The 22,010-nt window shown below is 37.7% G+C and overlaps 1 protein-coding gene across 5 annotated transcripts in view; it reads left to right on the forward strand.

Moving 5' to 3' along the window:
* The window catches only part of COG3 (component of oligomeric golgi complex 3), a 32,440-nt gene extending 11,121 nt beyond the window's left edge, over positions 1-21,319 (forward strand). For 4 of the 5 annotated variants that reach the window (XM_086620423.1, XM_086620444.1, XM_086620430.1 and 1 more), the window contains 12 exons: positions 1,067-1,206; positions 2,467-2,627; positions 5,001-5,106; positions 7,073-7,197; positions 9,140-9,229; positions 11,129-11,249; positions 13,530-13,618; positions 13,718-13,852; positions 15,074-15,149; positions 16,829-16,956; positions 17,839-17,937; positions 20,778-21,319. In XM_086620423.1, the coding sequence (XP_086476549.1) occupies positions 1,067-1,206; positions 2,467-2,627; positions 5,001-5,106; positions 7,073-7,197; positions 9,140-9,229; positions 11,129-11,249; positions 13,530-13,618; positions 13,718-13,852; positions 15,074-15,149; positions 16,829-16,956; positions 17,839-17,937; positions 20,778-20,873 (1,366 nt within the window). In that variant the 3' untranslated portion in view covers positions 20,874-21,319. Of the gene's footprint in view, positions 1-1,066; positions 1,207-2,466; positions 2,628-5,000; positions 5,107-7,072; positions 7,198-9,139; positions 9,230-11,128; positions 11,250-13,529; positions 13,619-13,717; positions 13,853-15,073; positions 15,150-16,828; positions 16,957-17,838; positions 17,938-19,218 lie in introns of all 5 variants that reach the window. The other variant, XM_086620452.1, reaches the window with a different exon arrangement.
* The last annotated feature ends 691 nt before the right edge of the window (positions 21,320-22,010 follow it).

Here is a 22,010-nt window from a genome sequence, read left to right on the forward strand (position 1 = left end):
CTTCTGAAGTGCTGAGATGCTCTGAAAACATAATAGCTAGATGTCTATGTGCGGATAAGAGTTTACCAAAAATCTAGCCAAGGGTAGTGATCTGAGGTTGAGTGTTATATTTAATGATAAAGCTATTGAAACATTCTCCTTTGTTTCTGCTTTTAAGATGGAGAGTTACTGTTTTATCAAGTTGCTTGTAAAGCTATAGAATACAACAGAAGAAAGACATTCAACATGTTTCTTCTGTGACCATTCCTGTATGCGCATTTTTTGTCTACGCTCTGAAAGGAATTGAAGTGTCCTTGTCCTATTGTCAGACATTCTTTGTGCATTTGAAAAAAAAAATAGTGCAATAAACTCAACAACTGTACAATGTTGTAAATACTTAAGTATTGGCAACAACATTATTAGCTGATCTGTGGTTAGTGAAGGGAGCATTGAGAATGGCAAAAATGCCTAGAACGAATGCTACTGGTGTCTGAACCAAGATGTGCATCACTTTGAACACAAGAGAAAAACCAAACTGAAGTGGGATTTCTGATGTTTCATATTGCATTGATACCGTAACTTCGGTTAGATTGAAAAGTGTGCCCTGCAATGTTGGAAGTTGTTACCAAACTTCTCCTGTGTCGCTCTTCATGTGCTCCTAAACTATTGAGTACTTGGAATCATATGAGCCTTTTCTCGAGGCGAAATTGAGGGTATGATTTCGAGCTTAGCAGGAACATTTCTTTACACAGAAGCCAGGTAAACCAGTTTGCCATATCTTCCCTTTGTGACAGGTTGAGCTGTTGGTTGGTTTGTTGTTTTTTTTTTATTATTTTATTTTAAAATGATTTCAAAACTGTAGCACCATAACAAGCAGGTTCATGTCTTGCATCTCTTAAAAGACTTTGTAGAAAATCAGGGCTTCATGTTTTAAAAGTCCTTTCTTAAGTCTTCTGTGATACTGTGTTGCATTGTTTGCTCACTCTCCTTTTAAAAATCTTTGCCATGAAATAATCTGTTTGTGATAAAATTTTGGTATTGCAAGATCCTGAAAATGTTTTGCTTTGTTTTATTTTTTTCTTCATAGTGAGCTCTTGGAGAAGTTGTGTCTTTCATTGTATGATGTTCTGAGGCCAATGATCATCCATGTCATTCACTTAGAGACACTTTCTGAACTCTGCGGAATTCTCAAAAATGAGATGCTTGAAGATCATGTACAGAACAATGGTAACTCGTAGATGGAACCTGATTGTTTTCAACTGTCTTCTTAACTGATAGAATTGTTAAATTGCATAGGCAAAAAAAATGCCTAGTTTTTTTTCTTTCTAATAGGCCTTAAACATGTCAAAGGTGAGGTAAGGTTATTTTAAATAAATTACGATTTTTCATTTATAATAGAAATGTCTGTTTATGGGTCTGTGAATATCTTCATTTAAATTAATGTGCTGATGTTATAGAGTCCTATTTTCTTTAGATTGTACAAATGCAAGCAAGCATCCACCCAGTGCATATACGTGCACCAGGATTGATTTAAATGAACTTTTTAAATGAAAATTGGTTTGCTTGGCCCTGCTAATGCGTCATCCATGTAGAGCTTTCTGCATACATGATGATGAAAGAAAGGAAAGTAAACCTGATTTGTTTTCATCCTCCTTGGCGTAGTGTTTCCCAGACTAGAAGTTGTAACTTCAGCAGAGGAGTTACATGTCTAGTAGAAATTTTGGAGTTTTGAAAGTATTCAGAGCTCCTAGTCTCAAAAAGTGAGCTGATCATCAGAAAAAAATCTGGTATCTCATTTCCTTAGTATGACTGATACCTAATGGGATCATTTCGTAGTCTTAGCCTTGCACCAAGTGATAAACAGAAATCATACTTGGTAGCTGGTATATAACAGGGTAGAGCTCTTTATCTCTGTGCCAGTATCATGAGGAATTGCTCATTTTCTTGGAAATAGAATTGTAACACTGTTGGGAATGAGGAAAAGAATGGTGGCACAATCTTTTAGCTAATCTTAAGCAGTGACTTTCTACTCCTTAAACTCGGGCTGATACAATAGTTCTAAAGTTGTATGTGAGCTGTTTTGGATCATCGGTCCTGGTAGGTAGGTAGTTAAGTTAGCTTGTCAGCTCCTGACAGTCACGCTGCAGGCATTGGCTATGGTAGAACCAAAGCACGTAGGTAACTCAATGTACCCAGGTCTCAAATAATTAGATTGTGAAAATGCAATCTCACACTGATAACATCAGATGTCATGTTACAATTAAGCGGTCTAATGAAAATCAGGGGAGCTGAAGCTACTGCAATATGGAGTTCAGTAATTCCTTGTTTGTCACAAATTTGTCTGCACGCTGCTGTTCCAAAAATAGTCTGACTTCATCTGCAGCAAGCCAATTTTGTGACGGTTCTATATGTGATACTTCAAACTTTTGTGTCTATAAGCTTGTTTGGTAGTTAAATTAACAATTTTTTACCTTTTTCCTTTGTCAGCTGAACAACTGGGTGCGTTTGCAGCTGGTGTCAAGCAGATGTTAGAAGATGTACAAGAGCGTCTTGTCTATAGGACGCATATTTACATCCAGACTGATATCACAGGCTACAAGCCTGCTCCTGGTGATCTTGCATATCCTGACAAGCTGGAAATGATGGAGGTATGGCATGAGCTTTTTTATTGTCCTTGCTTGGTTTTCTTTTAATATGTTGTGTATACAGTTGTGCAGTATAGTGCTTGGCAGATGGGGTTTTCCATTTCTTAGGTGTATTTAGTATTACTGACACTATCAAATTGGCACCTGCTGATTAAATTGTGACCCTGAACTAGATGTTAGAGAACACTTTATGTCAAAGTCAGTATAACTGGTGATAGTTCTCACAGTTAAGTTTTATCTAAACTCGAAGCTTCTAAATTTTCTCTCATAACAGTAATTTTTCATTTACTTTCATAGGTAGTAGGTATTACCCAGTGTATTTTGTAGTTCAGCTGGAGTTGAAGAGAAGCTTTAGATAGGCACAGTTAGTTTCAAGTTTGTTTTCACAGTTACTGGACAGCTAGTGTTTGGTACACATGTGTACACTATGCTAAGACAGCGTGAGGGAAGACTTGCTTGTACCTTTAGATAATTTAACATGTCAGCAGTGGTTTCTAGTAGCCTTTTTCAAGTTCTTATCAGTATTAGCCATCTTTTTAGTCATTCCAAGCCCTTTGAGTTAATGCTCCTGTTGAAAGGAATCAAACTAATTCTACTTAATTTAAAAGGTTGGTACTACATTGATGAAATATTTCAGAATGAACCTACTCACAGAATTAAAGTGGCCAATGAAAGACTTTAAATTAGTTTTTGGCCAGAGCAAACTGCAGTTGATACGCAGCTGAAAGGTAACGTTGCATGGAAGGGATTAAGTTCCCTCCACAAAAACTGTTGCCATTCATTTTATAACGAAATCAAAGGCTTGAGTTGACTAAGAATGGCAGTTTTGGCATGGACTGGCAAAGTCCAGATTTTATTGCTCTGTTCTGCTTTCTGTCTATCTACCAGAATAGCTGGTGGTGCTTAGAAAATTGTAGGACTTGCAGCTGACCAGTTCATAGAGAAGCTGTTGTTTGACTTCAGAATCAGAGCATTACTTAGCTATAAAGCTTCTGTGTTTATATATATGTATTTTTATATATGTATTGCTCTGGGCTGGAAGAAATTAATGTTGTATAACTGTACCTTATTGTGTTCAATTCTTGCCTGTAAACACACAAACACTCTGAGAAACTTCAGTACTGAACTCACACTGTTACAATCTTATCTGTATACATGTCTAAAGCCTTTGTTATGTTACAGTTTATGCTTTGGTGATTGTAAGGTGCATGCATAGGTTTTTTAAGAAAGCATTTATAAATCCTGAAGCTAGTAAGTTTTTAGAATAATTGCCCTTTATACAGAAAGTTGAAGGGCTAGTAAGTTTTTGAAGAAAATGCAAAAATAGTAATTGAGAAGCCCACCACATAAAATATAGCTAAATGGGATCCCTGCATTCAGAACAACTAGCAATCAGAAGTTTTTTTAGAATAACTGTTAGGAGTGCAGGTTTGTTTGGTTTGGGTTTTTCTGCTAAAATTGTGTGATTAGAATTGGGTGGAAAAAAAAAACGATTGTGAGAACTTTTTAACATTAGCTATAACTTATATAGGCAAGCAGTGCAGACACTTGGTGTACACGAGGCCTTATTTTCTAACTAGGATCCTATGGCTGTTCAGTTAGGAAGAAGAAAGTGAGTTTTACAGTTCATTCTAGATCGAGAAATTACGCTGCTCTTCAAGTGTCCTCGTAAGACTCCAGTCTTTGCCTGGTTTGAGATTCATTTTGTTACTTGATTGCTTTTAAAACTCAAAACCTTACCATTTAGAGAGACCTTCTGTCTGAGTAAATGAATTATTAAAATGTTAAAAGCACAGGGCAGAAATATTTCTTCTGCTTTTCTGCTCAAATATTAATGCAGTTCTCTGCCTGTTCTTGCTGCCTCGTGTAGCTTTGAAGTGGAACAAGTAGTGGAAAAGGTTGAAGTCTTGAGTAATGTTAGGGGAAAGCTTTTCGTTGAACTCCTGCAGGGAATAAACTAGAGAGCACTTCGGGGCCATCTGCACGTATCATTTATAGGAATAAAGCCATCACAGGTATTATCTGTATGAAACCCAAGCAAGTGTTGAATTGGGTTCCCCTATTTTAAGCTTCTGTTTCTAGGGGGCTTCACTGGCTATTGTTTAGAGATCAGTAGAAACAGGCGAAATACAGCAGTGCTTTACACAGACCTGTGTAATACTTGTGAATCTTAAATTGGTATTGAAATGTTTCGTCTACTGTTTTGGAAACAACTATCTTTCTTTGTTTTAATTTCTTTGAAACACTGGGGACCTGAGTGTAGCTGACTGCTTTTGCAATTTAGTACGCTTTTCTCTATTGTAATCAAAGCAGCTTAATGCTACTTAAGTTACAGAGGAAAAAAAAAAAAATTTTGTGGTATATCTTCCTTTGCAGCAAATTGCACAGAGTTTAAAAGAGGAACAGAAGAAGCTGCCATCTGAAGCCTCATTTTCAGATGTCCGGCTAGAAGATCCAGAGTCCTGCAGCTTAGTTAAATCTGGTATGAAATGTATCTCATGTTGTCAAATTAATGCATAAAGCTTATAGAGAGTGAGCATTAACTTGAACCATCAGTGAGAAACTTGCATGTATCTTCAAGGCTTATTTTCCAGAATTTCGTAAGAGACTGAGAGGTGAACTTTGTTTCAGGGTTCTTAACTTCTTTTATTTTGGCAGGGTGAATGAGGAACAACTTAAATCTTGTTCTTTTGGTGGCATTTCTGTATACTTCCAGTGCAATCTGCTCTGTGAAGCAACTACTTTTGTAGCTGACAGCATCTGTTGTACTTTGTATAAAACAGGGCTTTGGTATTCTGTACCGCAAAGTAGCTCTACCATCAAGATGCGTACTTAAGGATGCTTCTATTTGTTAGCTGTGCTAAGATGAGAAGGGTGGTTCAGTGTGTCAGACATGTCTTTTGGATGAATGCTTTGAGTGTCTGGGAGTGTCTTTGTGTGTGCCTTTACCTAGGAAGGCAACTTCTTCTTTTGAATGTGTTTCTTCTTGCTGAAACCAGTTAGTAATTTTAGCTGTTACAATAATTCACAATACGATTCTTGACTCTAAAGTTGTGACCCATGTGACTGTAAATTACAGTGAACTGGAAGCAAATTCCATTAAATTTGGTTCTTTTGATGCCAGTCGTTTGAGTGCACAACCCTTTAAATTTTTATGTCGGATCCATGAAGATTTTCTCCCTTTATTTTATCGTCGTTCAGAATGGTATAGTGTTATTTTTCCCAGCAGCACTTTTCTCAGCTCTTTGTCAGTTCTTTCTCATATTCCTTTTGATTACCTGGTAGTTTCTTGCTTTTGTTTTGCAAGGCCTTTCTGGCTGTTTATAGCTGGACTTCACAAATCCCATTGAGAGTGAAGGTCATATTGCTTCAAGCTAGGTGTGTGGCATTCACAAGTCTTGTAAACCCCACCTGCATTCAGGAGGTGGAAGGAATATGTATGATGTAATTCATCCCATTCTAAGATAAATGTCTGAGATAATTGGAATTATTTGCCCTTCAAAGGTGCACCTTTTCTCCCATTTCAGCACCCGCAGGAGTAACTGAAGTGACTAATAAGTAGCCCAGGAGTCTCAGACTGACAGCTAAGGTCTTACAGGCCTTCTGACTACTGTGACAATAAATTTATTGTTGTGAAAGGTAGAAAGGTACTGCCGAATTACTTTAGACAATTCCTGCATTGATCACTTAAACACTTCACGAGTGCTTGTTCCATCATTAGGTAAAACTTTAAAAACACTACTTTTTTGAATGGTTGCTAATTGGAATTAGTGTTATGATGCTATTGACTTAGCTGTTTCCCAGGATTTAAGAAGAAAATGAAAATAATACAAGACCTCTTTCTGTCAGGTGTGAAAATCCGTTCTGAGCATACAGCATTATTACAGAGGTTCCCGGGAGGAGGAGTTTTTAATATTTACAACCCCTCCCATGACAAAATCGGTTTTACCTTTGTTTTTGCAGTTATTAACATGATATTTAAACCCCACACTTTCTGCAACTGTTTAATCCATGTAGGATTATCCCCAGCAGAAAGGAAAGCATAAAGAAGTAAAAGGGATAGAATTTTTTTTCTTTTTTTCTGAGTCTCTCCCATAATTTTGTAATCACTAACCATTTTTTTTCTTTTTCTCTACTGTGTGGTTTGTTTGTGGTTTTGTTTTTTTTTCCCCCGGTAATTGTTTGATCATTTCAGCTGTTGAGCTGAAATGGGGTGGGGGTTTCATTGGAGACATGCCTGTAAAACTGACTCATTAAAAAAGGTCATCCTTTCAGGCCATCCCTGAAAGCGAATTCTTGTCTTTCACAGTCATGTACTCTATACACATCAGAAATCTAGTACTGATCTGCTCAGAAAGGAAAAAAAAACAAACCAACAACAAAAACGTAACCTTTTTGGGTGCAACAGATGGGCAAGGTTTTCATGTGTGTGTTTTACTTTCTAACAGGTTCATCAGAATCTCTTAATCCCAGGCACCAGACCACAATTTCACCAGCGGATCTGCATGGCATGTGGTATCCTACTGTCAGAAGGACTCTAGTCTGTCTCTCCAAACTGTACAGATGTATAGACGTATGCAAAAATTTCTTTCTTTTTTTTTAAGTGAAGTTATGAAATGCACAGCACCATTTATAAATATCGTACTCAAAATTAATAATGGACAATTACTATCCTCTGTTATCTCTTACTAGTCTGTTTGCTGATATCACTTGTAAAACAAGTGAACTGACAAATTTAGGTCATATTTCCAAGACAATTTTGTATTTGTAGAATTAGAAAAAAGGCACTGATTTCTAAACCTGTTGCTTTTGCTATTACAAAATACTTCAGTATCTGATGCTCAAGATACTTATTACACCAAAGCTGAGCAGTGAATAGCACAAGAAAGAGCAGAAAGTTCTGGGTCAATTAGAGAGAATGATTTTATTGCTGAAATTACTTGGCGAATGTGTTTCTTGCTATGTGCTTTGTGGGACATCAGACAAGGTGATGTCTTTTTGATCTTAAAAATGGTGACTTTACTTCTTTGTTTTGGAAATGTTCTCAGAACTTTTTTGTGGCACATGTTTTCACTTTGGAAAATGTAGGAGATGTTTTCAAAGTTTAAGACAGTAGGAATCTTCATGTCTAACAGAAACAAAAGCAGTGTTTACTTCATAAGTATTTTTAGACTTGCCCTTTAGAATCTGATTTTTGTCTGTCTTTAACAGCATAAAAGGTTAGTAAGTCTCTGAGACACATAATGCGAGTGTTTTTGCTTTTCTATGTTGCATCTTTCTTAGATATGTTTAATGCAGTTCCAAATATCTTTGATAGTATTATGTGAAACTGCTACCAAGATGCTATTTGCTTAAAAAGAAACTGGAAAATATTAATACTTTATTGCTTTAATACTTTAATATATCAGTCTCATTAAAGATAAATGAGTATGAAAGGGGGCCTACAGGAAAGCTGGAGAGGGACTTTTTACAAGGGCCTGTAGTGATAGGACAAGGGGCAATGGATTCAAACTGAAAGAGGGGAGATTTCTATTAGGTATAAGGAAGACATTTTTCACTCAGAGGATGGTGAGGCACTGGAACAGGTTGCCCAGAGAAGCTGTAGATGCCCCATCCGTGGAAGTGTTCAAGGCCAGGTTGGATGAGGCTTTGGGCAACCTGGTGTAGTGGAGGGTTTCCCTGCCCATGGCAGGGGGATGGGAACTAGATGATCTTTGAGGTCTCTTCCACCTCTAACCATTCTATGGTTCTATGATTTGCCCTTGTTTTCAGCTAAACCTTTGGAGAAAAGGTCATTTTTGCATTGTTTGCGAGGCTCGTTTATAGTGTGATCTGCACAGTGATTTATTTATTTTTTCACTGAGCTATTCTAGCAGAACGGATATGCCTTGCCTGTACCCTGTAGATGGAAGAAATGAATGAAGTGGTACTGGCAAGTCTTGGGGCAGTCGGGGCTGTCATGTACTGTGCTGGAGTGCTGGTGGAGATGAGCTGTGTTCCTGCAGCTTAATGAGTTACTCCGTGTTGCCCGGGCCCTGGCAGCTGTCATGTTTGTTTACTCACCTGGTGCAAACGTGAGGTAATTTGGGTTTGCTTGAGGTTAAGCTCACTCGGATGATCTCACGTCCGTTGCAAGTATAGTTTGTACAATTTATACACACAGGTAGTTACCCTGACACATGAAGTGTGTAGTCAGGTTTCCCAGTGAGCATCGTTCTTGCCGTTAGCCGTGAACGCATGAGGTGTCACTGACCCTGTCGCTACCTGGCTGCAGATTCCGAGCTGGAGGGTGGACAGGGCATGCCTGAGGGTACACCTGTGTCCAGTCTAAGCAAGTGCTGTAGCAACCTTTTATATACAAATGCTCCATCCTGTCTCGTTGCACTTATACAACATGTTTGTAGATAGCAAATCTAGAGTTTTATGTGCTGGTAAGCGCATCCTTTGCAACTCCTAAATCCTACTTAAGCTTTGCTAACACCTTTTTTTTTGGTCTGATTTCCTCATCCCTGCAGAGGGCAGTGTTTCAGGGATTATCGCAGGAGGCCTTATCTGCTTGCATCCACTCGCTGCTGGGAGCTGCTGATTCTATCAGCAAAAACAAGGTCAGAATCCGTGCTTTGGGTATGATTTCTCTTGCCCCCCCCCCCCGTGTATCTGAAGCTATGAAGCAGTTGTTCAGAATTCTATTGAAATCTTAGTGAAAGCATGTTGCTCTGCCCTGAGAGACCTGATGGATTTTCTAGCTTTTAGTTACAGCTAATGTATTGTAAAGCAAAGATAATGATTCATGTGCTAGGCTGTCTGAACAGGTGGAATACAAATGGCAGCAATCGTGTTTACAGGCTGCTCTAACTCACATGAATTCAGTCAAGTGATAACTAAAGATGAATTCTGCTAGAAGTCTCTATTCCCTGTATTTGTTGTCATTGTTTGTTCGTTTTGTGTTTGTTTTTTTTTTCCCTCTGCCCCCATTTTTTGTGTTTAAGAAAATTGTATTAAATTCACTGGGAAGATTTGTTAAGTATTCTTCACTCAGAGCTGTCTATGGTCAAAAGGTTTGATCCGATGTGTTGCTCAGAATTCAATGCAGTTTCATCAAGTCATTTTTACTTTAAGTGTTACTTAAAGCAGTTGGAGTAAACTTCCTATTTTCCTGTCACAGTTGCTTTAATACCGATACTGTAGTAACTTGCTAATTCCTAACAGCCAGGAATTGAATTTAAAAAAAAATAAAGTCTTAGTAGGCTAAAATTGTTTGATTTGTATAAGCAGTAAATATTTAGTAATGAAAAAGTTATAGTTGCTATTAGAAATTAAGAACTGTTTTGAAGTATTTCTTTTGAGTGTCTTTTGAAAAATATCTGTTAAGTGTAGTATATTTAAAAAGAAATTAAAACCATGTTTCCTTCTAACTTGAGCAGACAACTGTTTCATATGGGATTGATTCAGAGTTCTGCAGGCAATTATCCATTCCAGTGCTGTAAATCGAGTCAGCATTGACTTAAAGTATTGCAGAGAATGAAGCTGATCCTGCAATGAGCCCTAGATAGGTTGACCCAGGACTAGGATCTGTTCCACTTTGTTCTTGATGCATGTTAATTTAATATTATCGGGTGAAATCATGCATTAAAAAAACCCAACCAAACCCTCAAGAAGAAACCCTCCCACCGCTTATTTTTAGTAAACATTTCTATTTGTTAAAACTGCAGGTATAAACCTAATTTCTTCTTTACCGTTTTATTTAACATTATGTCAAGAAAAGTTGTCTTCCAGCTTGCAAAATCAAATTTGAATTCTTCAGTCCTCCTCTATTTACCTCAATGAGCCATGAACTTCAAAGTTTAAAAGCTGCATGCAGTAAAAAGCACATAGCTAAAATAACAAGGATTGCAAAATTTGTCGTCTTGGTGCTGTGAACTTGGCCTTGTTTTATTCTTTGTATCTTTGTTGTACTGTTTAGAAATTAACTAAGCTTTGTGTTTAATGACATGAGAAAAATGCCTCGTGAGACCTTTGCATAATAGCACAGTTAATGTTTCTGTAATAACCTTGATTATCTGTCTGTTTGGCTTTTTTCAATCATTGTCATGACTAAAAAATGTTAGAACCTCTTCGTTTTCAACTATAAATTATATGAATTACATTAAATAATTCCTGGCTTTTATGAAGAATAATTTTGACTCTTTCAAATAACGAATACCTGTACCTAATGTGGAAATTTAGTAATATAGCTGTGTAATCTAATTCTCCTAAGAAATGTGAATAAAGTCTGCTTCTGTAGAGTAATGTGTTAGGAACAGTATAGAAGTGGGATTTGTTGATCCCAGGGTGTAGTTAATGACACTACAGACTAATGGCAAAGCTTATTAGAGAGATCATTAGTATTAATTGTGTTATAGGAAGTTACTAATAAAAGTGAAGGTGTTGAAACTTTGCTGTTCATTTAATTGTGGTGGGTTTTTTCACATGTAACGCATGCTCTTTCTCTTGTTGTGCTGTAGACCCAGGTTGATGGACAGCTTTTCTTAATAAAACACCTTTTGATTCTTCGTGAACAAATTGCTCCTTTCCACACTGATTTCACCATTAAGGAAATTTCCCTGGACCTTAAGAAAACTAGAGGTACTAAACAGTTGCTGGCTACAGAACGGGATGGGATTATCCTCCCTTAATGTGCCAGCAAAAGTTCTGGGTTTATTTTATGTTCACTTGCAATGACCTGTATGCATGTTCTAATCTCTTGCTTTGTTCTTATCTTCTCTAAAAAAAAATCAAAACCATTTTCTTATTAAGGGCGGTCCAAGACGTATCTAATATTCTTTATTTTTTATATGATCTGCATCTGACTGCTTTTTCTACTCACCTAACTTATTTATCCAGTCCTTTTTAAGAATAGCAAAGTGATCAACATTTCTGTTGCACAGAGATGTCTTTCCCCTTTTCTGACCCTTTAAAGGAATATCTTTTGTTACTGCTGTTTAGCAGGTGAATTTAAAAATACATAGTTGACTTGCCTAGGACAAATTAAGATTTCCTTGACCTTTCTGTGAGGTTTTGTTTAGGAAAGGATTTATTATGTTGCAATTCAATAAGCAGTATTTTTTAATAGTTTTATGTAACAGCCATGTGTGTTGTAGGAAGGGAGATAAAGAGTAGTGGCCACGGTCATGATTTTTAAAGTTGTACTATGATTCCTTTGTAAAATGCAGAAAAAAACCCTCAATATAAAAGTGAATAGCCATGCACTTATCAAGTTTATAAAGATAATGGAAAAAATGATTGGAAGCATGTCACATTTCTTCCATTCCAGAAGAGAAAGCTGAAGAAATAACTTTTCTTTCCTGCCGTCTACTATGCTGCAGTTCTTAACTCTGAAGCAAGCAATTCTTGCACTAACCGTTTCACCTGTTGCATTTGAACATCAATGAAACCTCCTACCTGTTGAGTAGTTTCTAGTTGACTGGAGGTTAAAGGGCAAATACATCCTTTTGGTGTCTTGTCCTGGCTGACACACAAGTTTGTTCTCCATTTAACTGAATAAATTTTTGTGCCAGCCAGTGCTTTGCAGATGGTAGTGGTAAGTAATGAAAAACACTTCCTTTATATTGGGGGTTGGTGGTGGTGTTGAAAAGATACACATTGTGCTTAATTTTTATGTAGCGTAGCATAGACCAGTAGGGCTTTTATGTTTGGGATGAGTTGTAAAAGTAAAGTAACATGGCTAATAGGAGCCTTGCTGTCTTCTAGCCAAGTTTTCAGCTCATAGATTTAAGATTTAATTTGGGATTTATAGATAAAGTCATGCTTCCACCTTTTTTTGTTTTTTAGTATAACACTAAGGTTCATGTAACTGAAGTATACAGTGGGGAGAAGTGATTTCACACTGACTAGCTCATAGGCTTCTAATCAAGAACTTATGCTCTTTTTGGAATCAGTGAAGTTTCTGGGAAGTAATTCAGAGGACATAATGAATCTTTCTCTCTGGTGTCCTCTAACTGCATAGGAGTGCAGATTCTTAGTTCAGTGCAAAACCTACATGCTTACATACCTAGTATTCCCTCTTTGTTTAATGCCTTTGACAGCACTTTTTAAACTCTTGTGTCTTGTTTCCCTCCCATTGTTTTGTACAGCAAGGAGGGTGCAGAATTACTTTTGAACTGAAAAAAAAAAAAAGCTGATGGATGTGTGGGATGATACATGAATGATATTAGGGCAATAAACCATACTGAAACTGTATCGATTTTTTTTTTTTTTCCCAGTTTGACTAGATTTCAGGTTGACAACATCCTGTTAACACTATAGAAATAATTTCAGTATCTTGTGTTAATTATGAACATTGTTGCTTTTCCTTCTTGTGGCTTCTGTATAGACCATAAACATGAGTGTATCAGCCTTGATGTTTTGTAGTTTAGTCCTAACTAAAATAATTAAGCACAGAGTAAAAGAGTGCCAGTTCTAAGTTATTTCCTGCAACTGTACTTATTTTTTCTGGGCAACATAGGCTAAATTCTGCATATTGTTCTTTAACTGCATAACTACATAGCTTATGTAAAAGTCTTTCACGTGTAGATAGAGTTAAAAATGAAATAGAGCTCACAGAATTTGCATGCTGATAGTGCTACAGCTAGTATCAGCCATTTATTGGGTTCATGTGATGTATTTATCTGTTTAGACTGTTTAGATTCAGGTTTACCATAGGTGCAATTGAAAAATGGTGGGTCAAGCTTTGTGTGCTTCTATGCGTGTGCACTTGTGCATCCGCTCCTAGCGGTAGTGGAATCATAAATGTTATAGTCCTAATCGTGCTAGACCATTTTTTATGCATAAATGAGTGGTTGAAGTGTTTGATTCCTGGAGCTGAATCCCATTGACTTACAGCGGGAGTGACTTTCTGATTCACAGATGCAGCATTTAAAATCCTGAACCCTAAGACAGTTTCAAGATTTTTTAGACTAAACAGCAACAACGCCTTGATACAGTTCTTACTGGAGGTAATACGGAGTCTTATTGCATTAAGAAAAATTGGGTCATTTAAGCGGGTGGTGATCTCTGGCAAATAAAAAGGAGAGAATTGTTGTCTTCTTTTCAAGGGTACTCCAGAAATCAGAGAACATTATATCGACTCCAAGAAAGATGTAGATCGTCATCTGAAATCGGCTTGTGAGCAGTTTATTCAGCAGCAAACCAAGCAGTTCATAGAACAGCTGGAGGAGTTCATGACAAAGGTACAAACATGTTGTATGTTTGTTAACCTAACTGAAATACCAGTAGGACAAGGGAATTAATATTTAAATTTGGTAGAGAAGCAGCTGATAGTTCTGTCTGATTAGCTGAAGATAATGGCATTTCCCATTATAAGGTCATGCTTCCCTTTAAGTTTCAACAACAGTTTTCCAGGCATTTTTGAGTCTAATGGGTTAAAGGAACGTGACAGTTTGTTTTTTAAAAGCAACCCTTACGCTCTTCGATCAAGAAGCTTTAATGTTTCCTTGAGTTTAAACAGGTCTGTGGAAGTTGGCAGGAGCTTTTCTGTTTGCAGGAGAACTCCTACCTTGACTGAATTTGTAAGCCTTTGAAAACAATCTTGGGTCATGTGCATTCTTGAGGGAGGTCTTAGAATATGGCTGTGAAGTGTGTTAAAAGCTTCTGTTCTCAGGTTATTTTACACCAGTGAGGTCCTGGCTGAGCAGGACTTTCCTCCCAAGTCCTGTGACAGAAATGCCTGATAAAAGTTGGTCAGAAAGACCTGTCCTAGGGGACAAGAACAAAACAGATGTCTTACTACAGTATCTTTTTTCCTAGAACCTCCTCTAGAGCTCAGGATTTCTAGGCATCTTGAGAAAACCATACAGCAGGTTCTATTACTTGTGGAAAATGAAAAGTGTGATGTGGATCCTTGTGAATTGAAAATAAGTGGGTTTACAGCATGACATATCAGTAATTGGGACTACAACATTGCATGGACATCACAAATACCCCAGCTGCTGTTTTTTTTTAAGAATTTGGAAGATTATAGTACTAAATTTAATTTACTGATGCCTGTCATGCTGGGCTGAGGGACCAGTGGTATGCCTGAAGTATATATGGGTAACCAGTAAGATTGATAGATTGTCCAAGTGATCCCAATGGTTCATTGGGAATCTGGGGAGTTTGACTAACCTGCTTAAGTATAAATCTCTTTTTGAGGTGTCTTTGTATCCTTAAACGTCTGTATCCTGTGCCTAAACATCTTTGTAAACTTAATCCCATTTTGAATTTTACTTTGCAGAAGTGATGATTGTAATTTTGAATTGCATTTCTGTCCAGCTGCTTCCCGTGTGTCATTAAGTTAATGCAGGGGAGATTCTGTACGCTGCAGTAGCTGAGACTTGTGCAATTGTTACTTGGTCACTTTATGGTGAATTCAGCTGAAAGAAACACTGTTTTGTTGATTGTACTTGTTTTAGGTGGCTGCTTTAAGTACAATGGCCACTCAAGGAGGTCCCAAATACAGCCTTTCACAGCAACCTTGGGCGCAACCAGGTATTTGCTTTATTTTATATTCATGTTACTTCTGAGATGCTTGTAGACTAATTAAGGCATGATCATTTGCTGTTTTGAGACTTCTTCTGAAAACTTCTCATCAAATGGAGAAAAAGACCCTTTCCATTCACCTTTTTTAGTAAAGCAATATAAGCTGCATTATATGGGGCTCAAGTGTTTCAAAATGTCATTTCTCTGTGTGCCCAACTTCTGAAACATAGCAATCGGAAAAGCTGACCCGATTAATTTGAACCGTGAGACTGTGATGAATTTGGAAAAACTCAAAGTACCTAAGAACTGTCTACCTTTTTCTTGAAAATCCTGGCTTCCATTTTCACCTGTATGCTAATTTAGATGTCTTAAGATACTTCCAAATCAAAACCTGACAAACTTCAGAATATGCATTTAATTGGTGCAGTAGATGAATGACTTGAGTATTTCTCAAGCTGTGACTGTTCTTGCATGAAAACAGCATTTCTGCAACTGCATACGGAATGCGCTTAAGTAATTGTTTGATTACGTTAAGATAAAGCTTTTGCTTTTGTAGGAAAAAGTGAATCTGCATTGAAGCATTTATTGTCTATACGTTTGGTGCTTACTTCCTTTTCAGTTTTCCTGTCGCTATGCGAAAACGAAATCCAGCTTTGTTTCCCTTTTCTTAAGAATTCAAATGTGGATGCTTCATAGGAGCATTTGGAGTAGTTTCGATGTTCCTGGGTTGTTTTGCGCTTCACATTACAAAGTTGTGCTTCTGGGTGACACTGAGAAATCTGGTTATTCCAGTTCATACATTGGAACCTTCTGTTGCATCATGTTCTTAAAATGCAAAGCCAGTCACATTCATTTATAATTCAGAGCTGCTCCATGGGTCAGACACTCTCAAGGGCTAGCTCAAGCTTGTACTTAAAATCTCCTGCTTCTTCAGGAGTATTTTTAATGTTTGTTTAGAGATAATTACGTGTGTAAAGACAGATCTAAGCAGAGTCTCTGCTGTTTCTTGGAGTCATTTGTTTGGAAAGCAGGAGTAAGCAGAAAATTTAGATATGGTAGAAATTGAGGAAAAAAAATAACATAGTATTTTAACTTTTGTAATTTAAAGCTATGAATGGATTTTCCCCTGCCCTTTAAGCAAAGATCTTGTAAAACCATTAAAATACCTAGCAGTAAAGAAAAAAGGTCTTGTCTGAGAGAGGGTTCCTGTCTGGTTGATTCAAAATCCAGATGACTGTGGAGCCTTTCTTCTTACAGACATGGACTGTGCTCAGTAAGGAGAATTTTTGTTGTGCTCTTCCCTTTACTAGCGCTTTTTATTCCCCATCAGTTTCTTTTTCAGGCAAGTTTTGTAGGGGGAAACATACGTAGAACTTTGTTGCTGCTGGAAGGCTGCAACTTCAGGAACCTCAGGGGGATGTGATCGCTGGTGGAAATGAGTTGGATGCATTTTCTGCAGGGAAAGAGGGGCTGATGTCTTGAGTAGGTCCCGAAAGAAAAGCCTTGTCTGGCATGTAGCATTTGTATGACGAGTTGCTGCTGCACAGCCCAGTCACCTCCTCTTTCTCCTTCACTCAACCCTGTGGTTATGATCAGCCCCAGTAAAGTGGAGGTGCTCTTCTGGAGTGTAGATTTCAACTAGCAGAGCACCATTTTAGCCTATTAAGCGTATTTTCTTTTGCTTTCAGCGAAGATCAACGATCTGGTCTCTTCCACTTATAAGACAATAAAAACAAAGCTGCCGTCAACGTTACGAAGCATGTCGTTATACTTGTCCAATAAAGACACAGAATTAATTTTGTTTAAGCCAGTAAGAGTGAGTATTGCTGCATGTACTTCAGCATGTCTTCCTGTAGGTGTTGGACCTTCATTTAGTTAAAAGATTTCAAACACAGTTTGTGGGATTGTTCACCTTGTATTTCTGTGTATGTATGGTTATATGTATAATGTGTCTATATAAATGTATGTGTGCATGTATTTACGAGTCTGTATATACAGACACACATACATACACATTCCTGTGTATCTGTGGAGTTATTCTAGGCTACCAGTCCAGTCAGTAAACCGGTGACAAATACCATGCATGTGTAACAGTGAACAGACTATTACAGTCTGATGTTCCTGATCTGAGAAGGCTGTTGAAAAGACACATGAAAAAAAAAAAAATCTAATAATGTGTTTTATAATGATGTATTTCACATTAAAAAAAAAAATATGTAGGTCCATTGTACTCAGCCTACAAAGCATACACACAGTACAGAGAAGCAACCGGTTCTGTTTGTTCTGCGCATCTTCCACTCTGCACCATATGAGCTCCTGTAAAGAAAATTAACTCTGTCCCAGCCAAAACTAAATGGGCAGAAGCACTGGAGGTAGAGGACGATACAGATTTAATAGGACACCCACTGTAAACCCACCAGAAAGAACCAAGCCTGAGTTTTAAGCTTCCAGGTTAAGTCTGTAGGACTCAGTGTTTCAGCTTAGCACATCTTAGCTGAAGTTTTTAATCTCACAGCCAGCATGGATTCCTTGTGGCTGTTCTGGGGCTTGTTTTAAAAGAAAAGCTCTTAAAGCTTGACTGGTTCTTCCTATGTGGTCACTTCAGTAGCTATTCCATGTACATTGTTCTTGTTCTGGTTCAGGTTTGAGATGAGTGTTGTGTTTTTAATATTGAGTTTTTTCTTCTTTCCTTTAAAAGAATAATATTCAGCAAATGTTCCAGAAACTCCATGCTTTATTAAAGGAAGAATTTAGTGATGAAGATCTCCAGATCATAGCTTGTCCTTCAATGGAACAGGTATATATTGAGGCTCCCTGTTTTATCAGTGCTCTTTCATGCGACTGGCTTTTTTTTAAACATTAATTTTTCATTTTTGATATTTTCAGTGTTCATAATTCTTATTTATTTATTTGCTTGTTTATTTATTGTTTATTTATTTATTATCCCTCTTAGTCCTGGATGGCTAAACTCAGGGCTTCGTCTGAATTCTAGGCTCTCAGCTAAAGGGGAGTGGGGGTTTTTTGGGTTGTTTTGTGTTTTTTTTTTAATGAATATCCAGTAGAGTTGTTAAACTAAAAGTGGTGATTGATGTTGCTGGGGACTGAGTTGAACAACGTCATGGCAGAGTCTTGCCGTTTCTGAGCATTGTCTTTCTGGAGATATATCAAAGCTAGTGAATAGGCTTTAAAAGAGCCTATGCATGTGAAGGCAGTCTTGCTTTTGACAAATACAAAAATAAGCAACTTCTGCATTTAGGAGGCATTAGAAAGAATTACAAGGGTTCATTTGAAGTAAATTGCATTGGGAAGATGTGCAGATGTTTATGGAAATATAACCCCACATAATAAGGTCTTTAGTCTCAGAGATTATTTGGGTTAAAGAATTCTCTGTATTAGGATGCTCTGACAGAAACAAAGTAGCTTTTTAAAAATGTCTCTTTGACCTTATTGGTCCAGGGAATGTACATAGAATCATGATTATCCCAGAATGCCAATATTTAAACAGATAGTCTAGTTTATGGATTAGAGGACATAGCCTGCAGTGAATGGGGCCACAGGGATGTGTGGTAGCTATCATGGAGCACCGAGTGGGAATAATGCACTGGAAGGAGGTGAGGTTATCCTAGAGGAGCTGACTTCCTTGATCTGTTAATCCTTAGGATCACTTCTCCTACAAACGGAAGTGCACAGGCAACCATATCGTAATCTGTGGGAAACAAGTATTGCAAAGGATCCTGAATGTGTTTCACATGTCTAAGACTAGTGTTAACATTTTTTACCAGTGAGCAGGTTTTTTTTCAGTTCCTTGACAATGCATAAAGTAATTTTAAAAGAATTTTGACACAGTAGGTTGTGACCCCTGAGATGACTAGTCAGCATGGTTAACTATCGCATTTTAAAAATCCTGTGAGTAGGCATTTGACTGGAAATTTTGGCCTGTTGTTTCGTAGGTGTCTTCTCCTGATTCATCTAAGGCTCTATGTGCTTTCTGCAAATCCTGTTTAAAGGTTAAAATATAAGACATGAGTTCCGAAACTTAACTGCTCTGTGTAATGCAGGCCTTCCTTTTGTCTTTCAGGTGAACTTACTTTTATCAATGTCCAAGTAGCCCAACAGTGAGGCTGCTTGAAATAAACTTCAGCTGAATGCCAGGCAGTGAAGGGAATGTGAAGATATTTGCTTGAAATAAACAAAGAATCCCACTGTGCAGTCCAGTCTGCATCAAAACTCTCCAGGCTGCTTAACCCTGTTTTAGGAAAAAAAAAAAAAAATCTCAACGGTTTTATTGATTTATTAAAGGTCTTCCTATTCACCGGTTTGAAAAATGGGGGGAAAGAAAACAACACAAAATACCCTTTGCTGATCACTCCTATGGAAGCTCAGTTATTGCCTTCTCCAGATGTTTTCAAAGTTGAAATCCTGTTTTTTTTTAATGTAAAAACCTTTCTTGCTTTCCTTTAGTAAGCTGATGCATGCAGTGAAAAGCCACACTCTCAAAGACATGCTGGAAATAAAGTCCAGGGAGTCAAATGGGAGGGGTAGTAGGTATTTGCAAGGCTTGGAGATAAGCACATTGGTATGACAATTTGACTTAAACAGGCACGCTTGGATTTTTAACTCCTTTGAAAATCCTGGTAATCCACCACGTGCTTGAACATAATTCAGAAGTTCTTAGTTGGGAAAACTTTTTATTTCCAGTGTGTGAAGCGTTTCTCAAAACACTGGATGTGCTTTTTCTTATACTGTTGTGACTGGGAGCTGTGAGGTCTGACCAGAAGTTTCATGCTCTAACCTTACTCCACAAAAAGAATCTCAGTTCTTTGGGATTTGCAATGGACAGCTGTGCAATATAATTTCTGTGCTTTCTGAGGGAACTGTATGTTTTCAGATGCTTTACTGCAAAGCCTAGCATTGAGATTCTCAGGTACTTAGTTTTAGGTTAGAGTTGCTTTTTGGCCTTACCCAAGATCAGATGGTGGTGTGCATTGTCTACAGCAGGGGACCGGGACTGGGACTTGTACAGCCCTTCTGCGCTGGAGTCAGTGCTAATAAGGGTGTGTGGGGATGCCAGAAATGGAATGTACAAGCCTGTCAAATCAGCATTGTGAACAGGGGATAAGTACTGGGTAACTGGTGTGAACAACGCACGGTATTCACATGCAATAATTGGTCATTATTTCGGAAAGCTGAACGCTAAACACTTGGCCATTAATGGAATGAAACACTACAAGCAGCTTTAGGGGTCTCAGTGTGTAAGTTTGTTGTGTAGCACTGCAAAAGAAAAATGGGATGACTTACACGGCAGATTTTTAACTTATTTATAAAACCTGTTCTGTAGTTTTAAATATGTAGAAATTTCCATGCACATCAGTGGTGTTCTGATTTAATAATTTTCCTGTTATAAATCACATGGCTGGAGACTAAGATGGTAGGATTTAAAGCTACCACAAGAAGTGTTGCAGCAGTGGTGCTGAGGTATATATATGATACTCGTAGTACCTTACCTGACTCCTTACAAATTAACTAAAGGAACTAACAAGGAAGAAAACTTGCCCTGTCTTTTTACTTATGTAGAAATGCAGGCTGTAAAATAATGTCCAGTGCAGTGTAATATATGTATATCTGTTTTTTATAAAGTTTTACAGAAGGACTGCGTGGTTGCTGTACAGAGTTACGACTGACTTAATACAGACGTTGTACAGAAAAGGCGTGAAGGGTAAACCCTTGCAGTAGTCACTCTTGTGCTTGGGATCTTTTCTCTCTTAGAGTACCCAGACAGCTCTAGGACAGCTGGTTGAAAGATCAGAAGAGCAATCAGTTTATACAGCCTGTTTGCTAAACGAACATTTGTTTAAACATGTACAGTTTCAGATATTTACGTTTACAAATAGTGTAAATACTTTCAAAAGATTAATTTAAGATGCTTTATATTATCTGACTAGAAACTTGCTGTTTTTAATTTTTTTAAATAAAAATGTTGCCTCCTATTTTGGTCCAAGAGTAAAGCTTTATTCTGTAATCTGAGGCTTGTCTGTCAAGATAACTGTAATACAGAGACAATAAACATCCCGTAAGCACAGGCAGTGCGTTGCTGAGAAGTGTTCTTTTTTAGCAGTAAGAGAATTGACTTTATTTGGCACACATGTGCACCTGAGTGCTGAAAGTACAGCTAATTGTTAAAGTAATGCCTCTTTATGGTTATAATAAAAGTAAATTTGTATTTTCTTTACTGACAAATGATTTTTTGTGACTAATTGGTCTCTTTGCTTGCAATTTTGTGAGGGGGAAGAAACCACAACTGTAATACAAGAACGTATTTTAACTAGTTGGCTTTTATGAAGAGAAAACTTGGGAGTTGATGACAAAAATCACAAATGCTGCTGTTCTTGTTGCTTGGTTAGTCACAGACTCATGTCTCCATAGTTTCTCTTTACCACATACTATTCTTCTGGCCCTTGGTATTGTAGAAACACATCAGCCAGAAGCTTGTGGCTTGTCCCCTGTAACATCAGCATGAAGCTTCACTTCACCCTCTGGCTTTGACAATGTTGTGTGAATGAACTAACTGAAGGAAAAACGCTGCTTCTTTTGGAATTCAGCTGCTGGTATGGGGCAGTAATGTGTGACCATTGCTTCCTGGGTGCTTGGAGCCTCCTAAAGAGGTTTGGCCCTTTGAATTGTATCTCATGAATGAGGAGAATGCCAAAGCGGCTGACCAGGCATTTGCGCTTCTTTTTGTATAGCAGTGGTGCCTGCAGCATAGCTTATACTGTGCCAGGTGTTTTCCAAGCAAAACTGATAGTCCCTTCCTTAAACTATTCATGTTTGGTGTGGACAAAGTGATGTGGGTAGGAAAAGGGGAAGAGGCCT

Source organism: Tauraco erythrolophus, chromosome 1 (assembly GCF_009769465.1).
Source record: "Tauraco erythrolophus isolate bTauEry1 chromosome 1, bTauEry1.pri, whole genome shotgun sequence".
NCBI lineage: Eukaryota > Metazoa > Chordata > Aves > Musophagiformes > Musophagidae > Tauraco > Tauraco erythrolophus.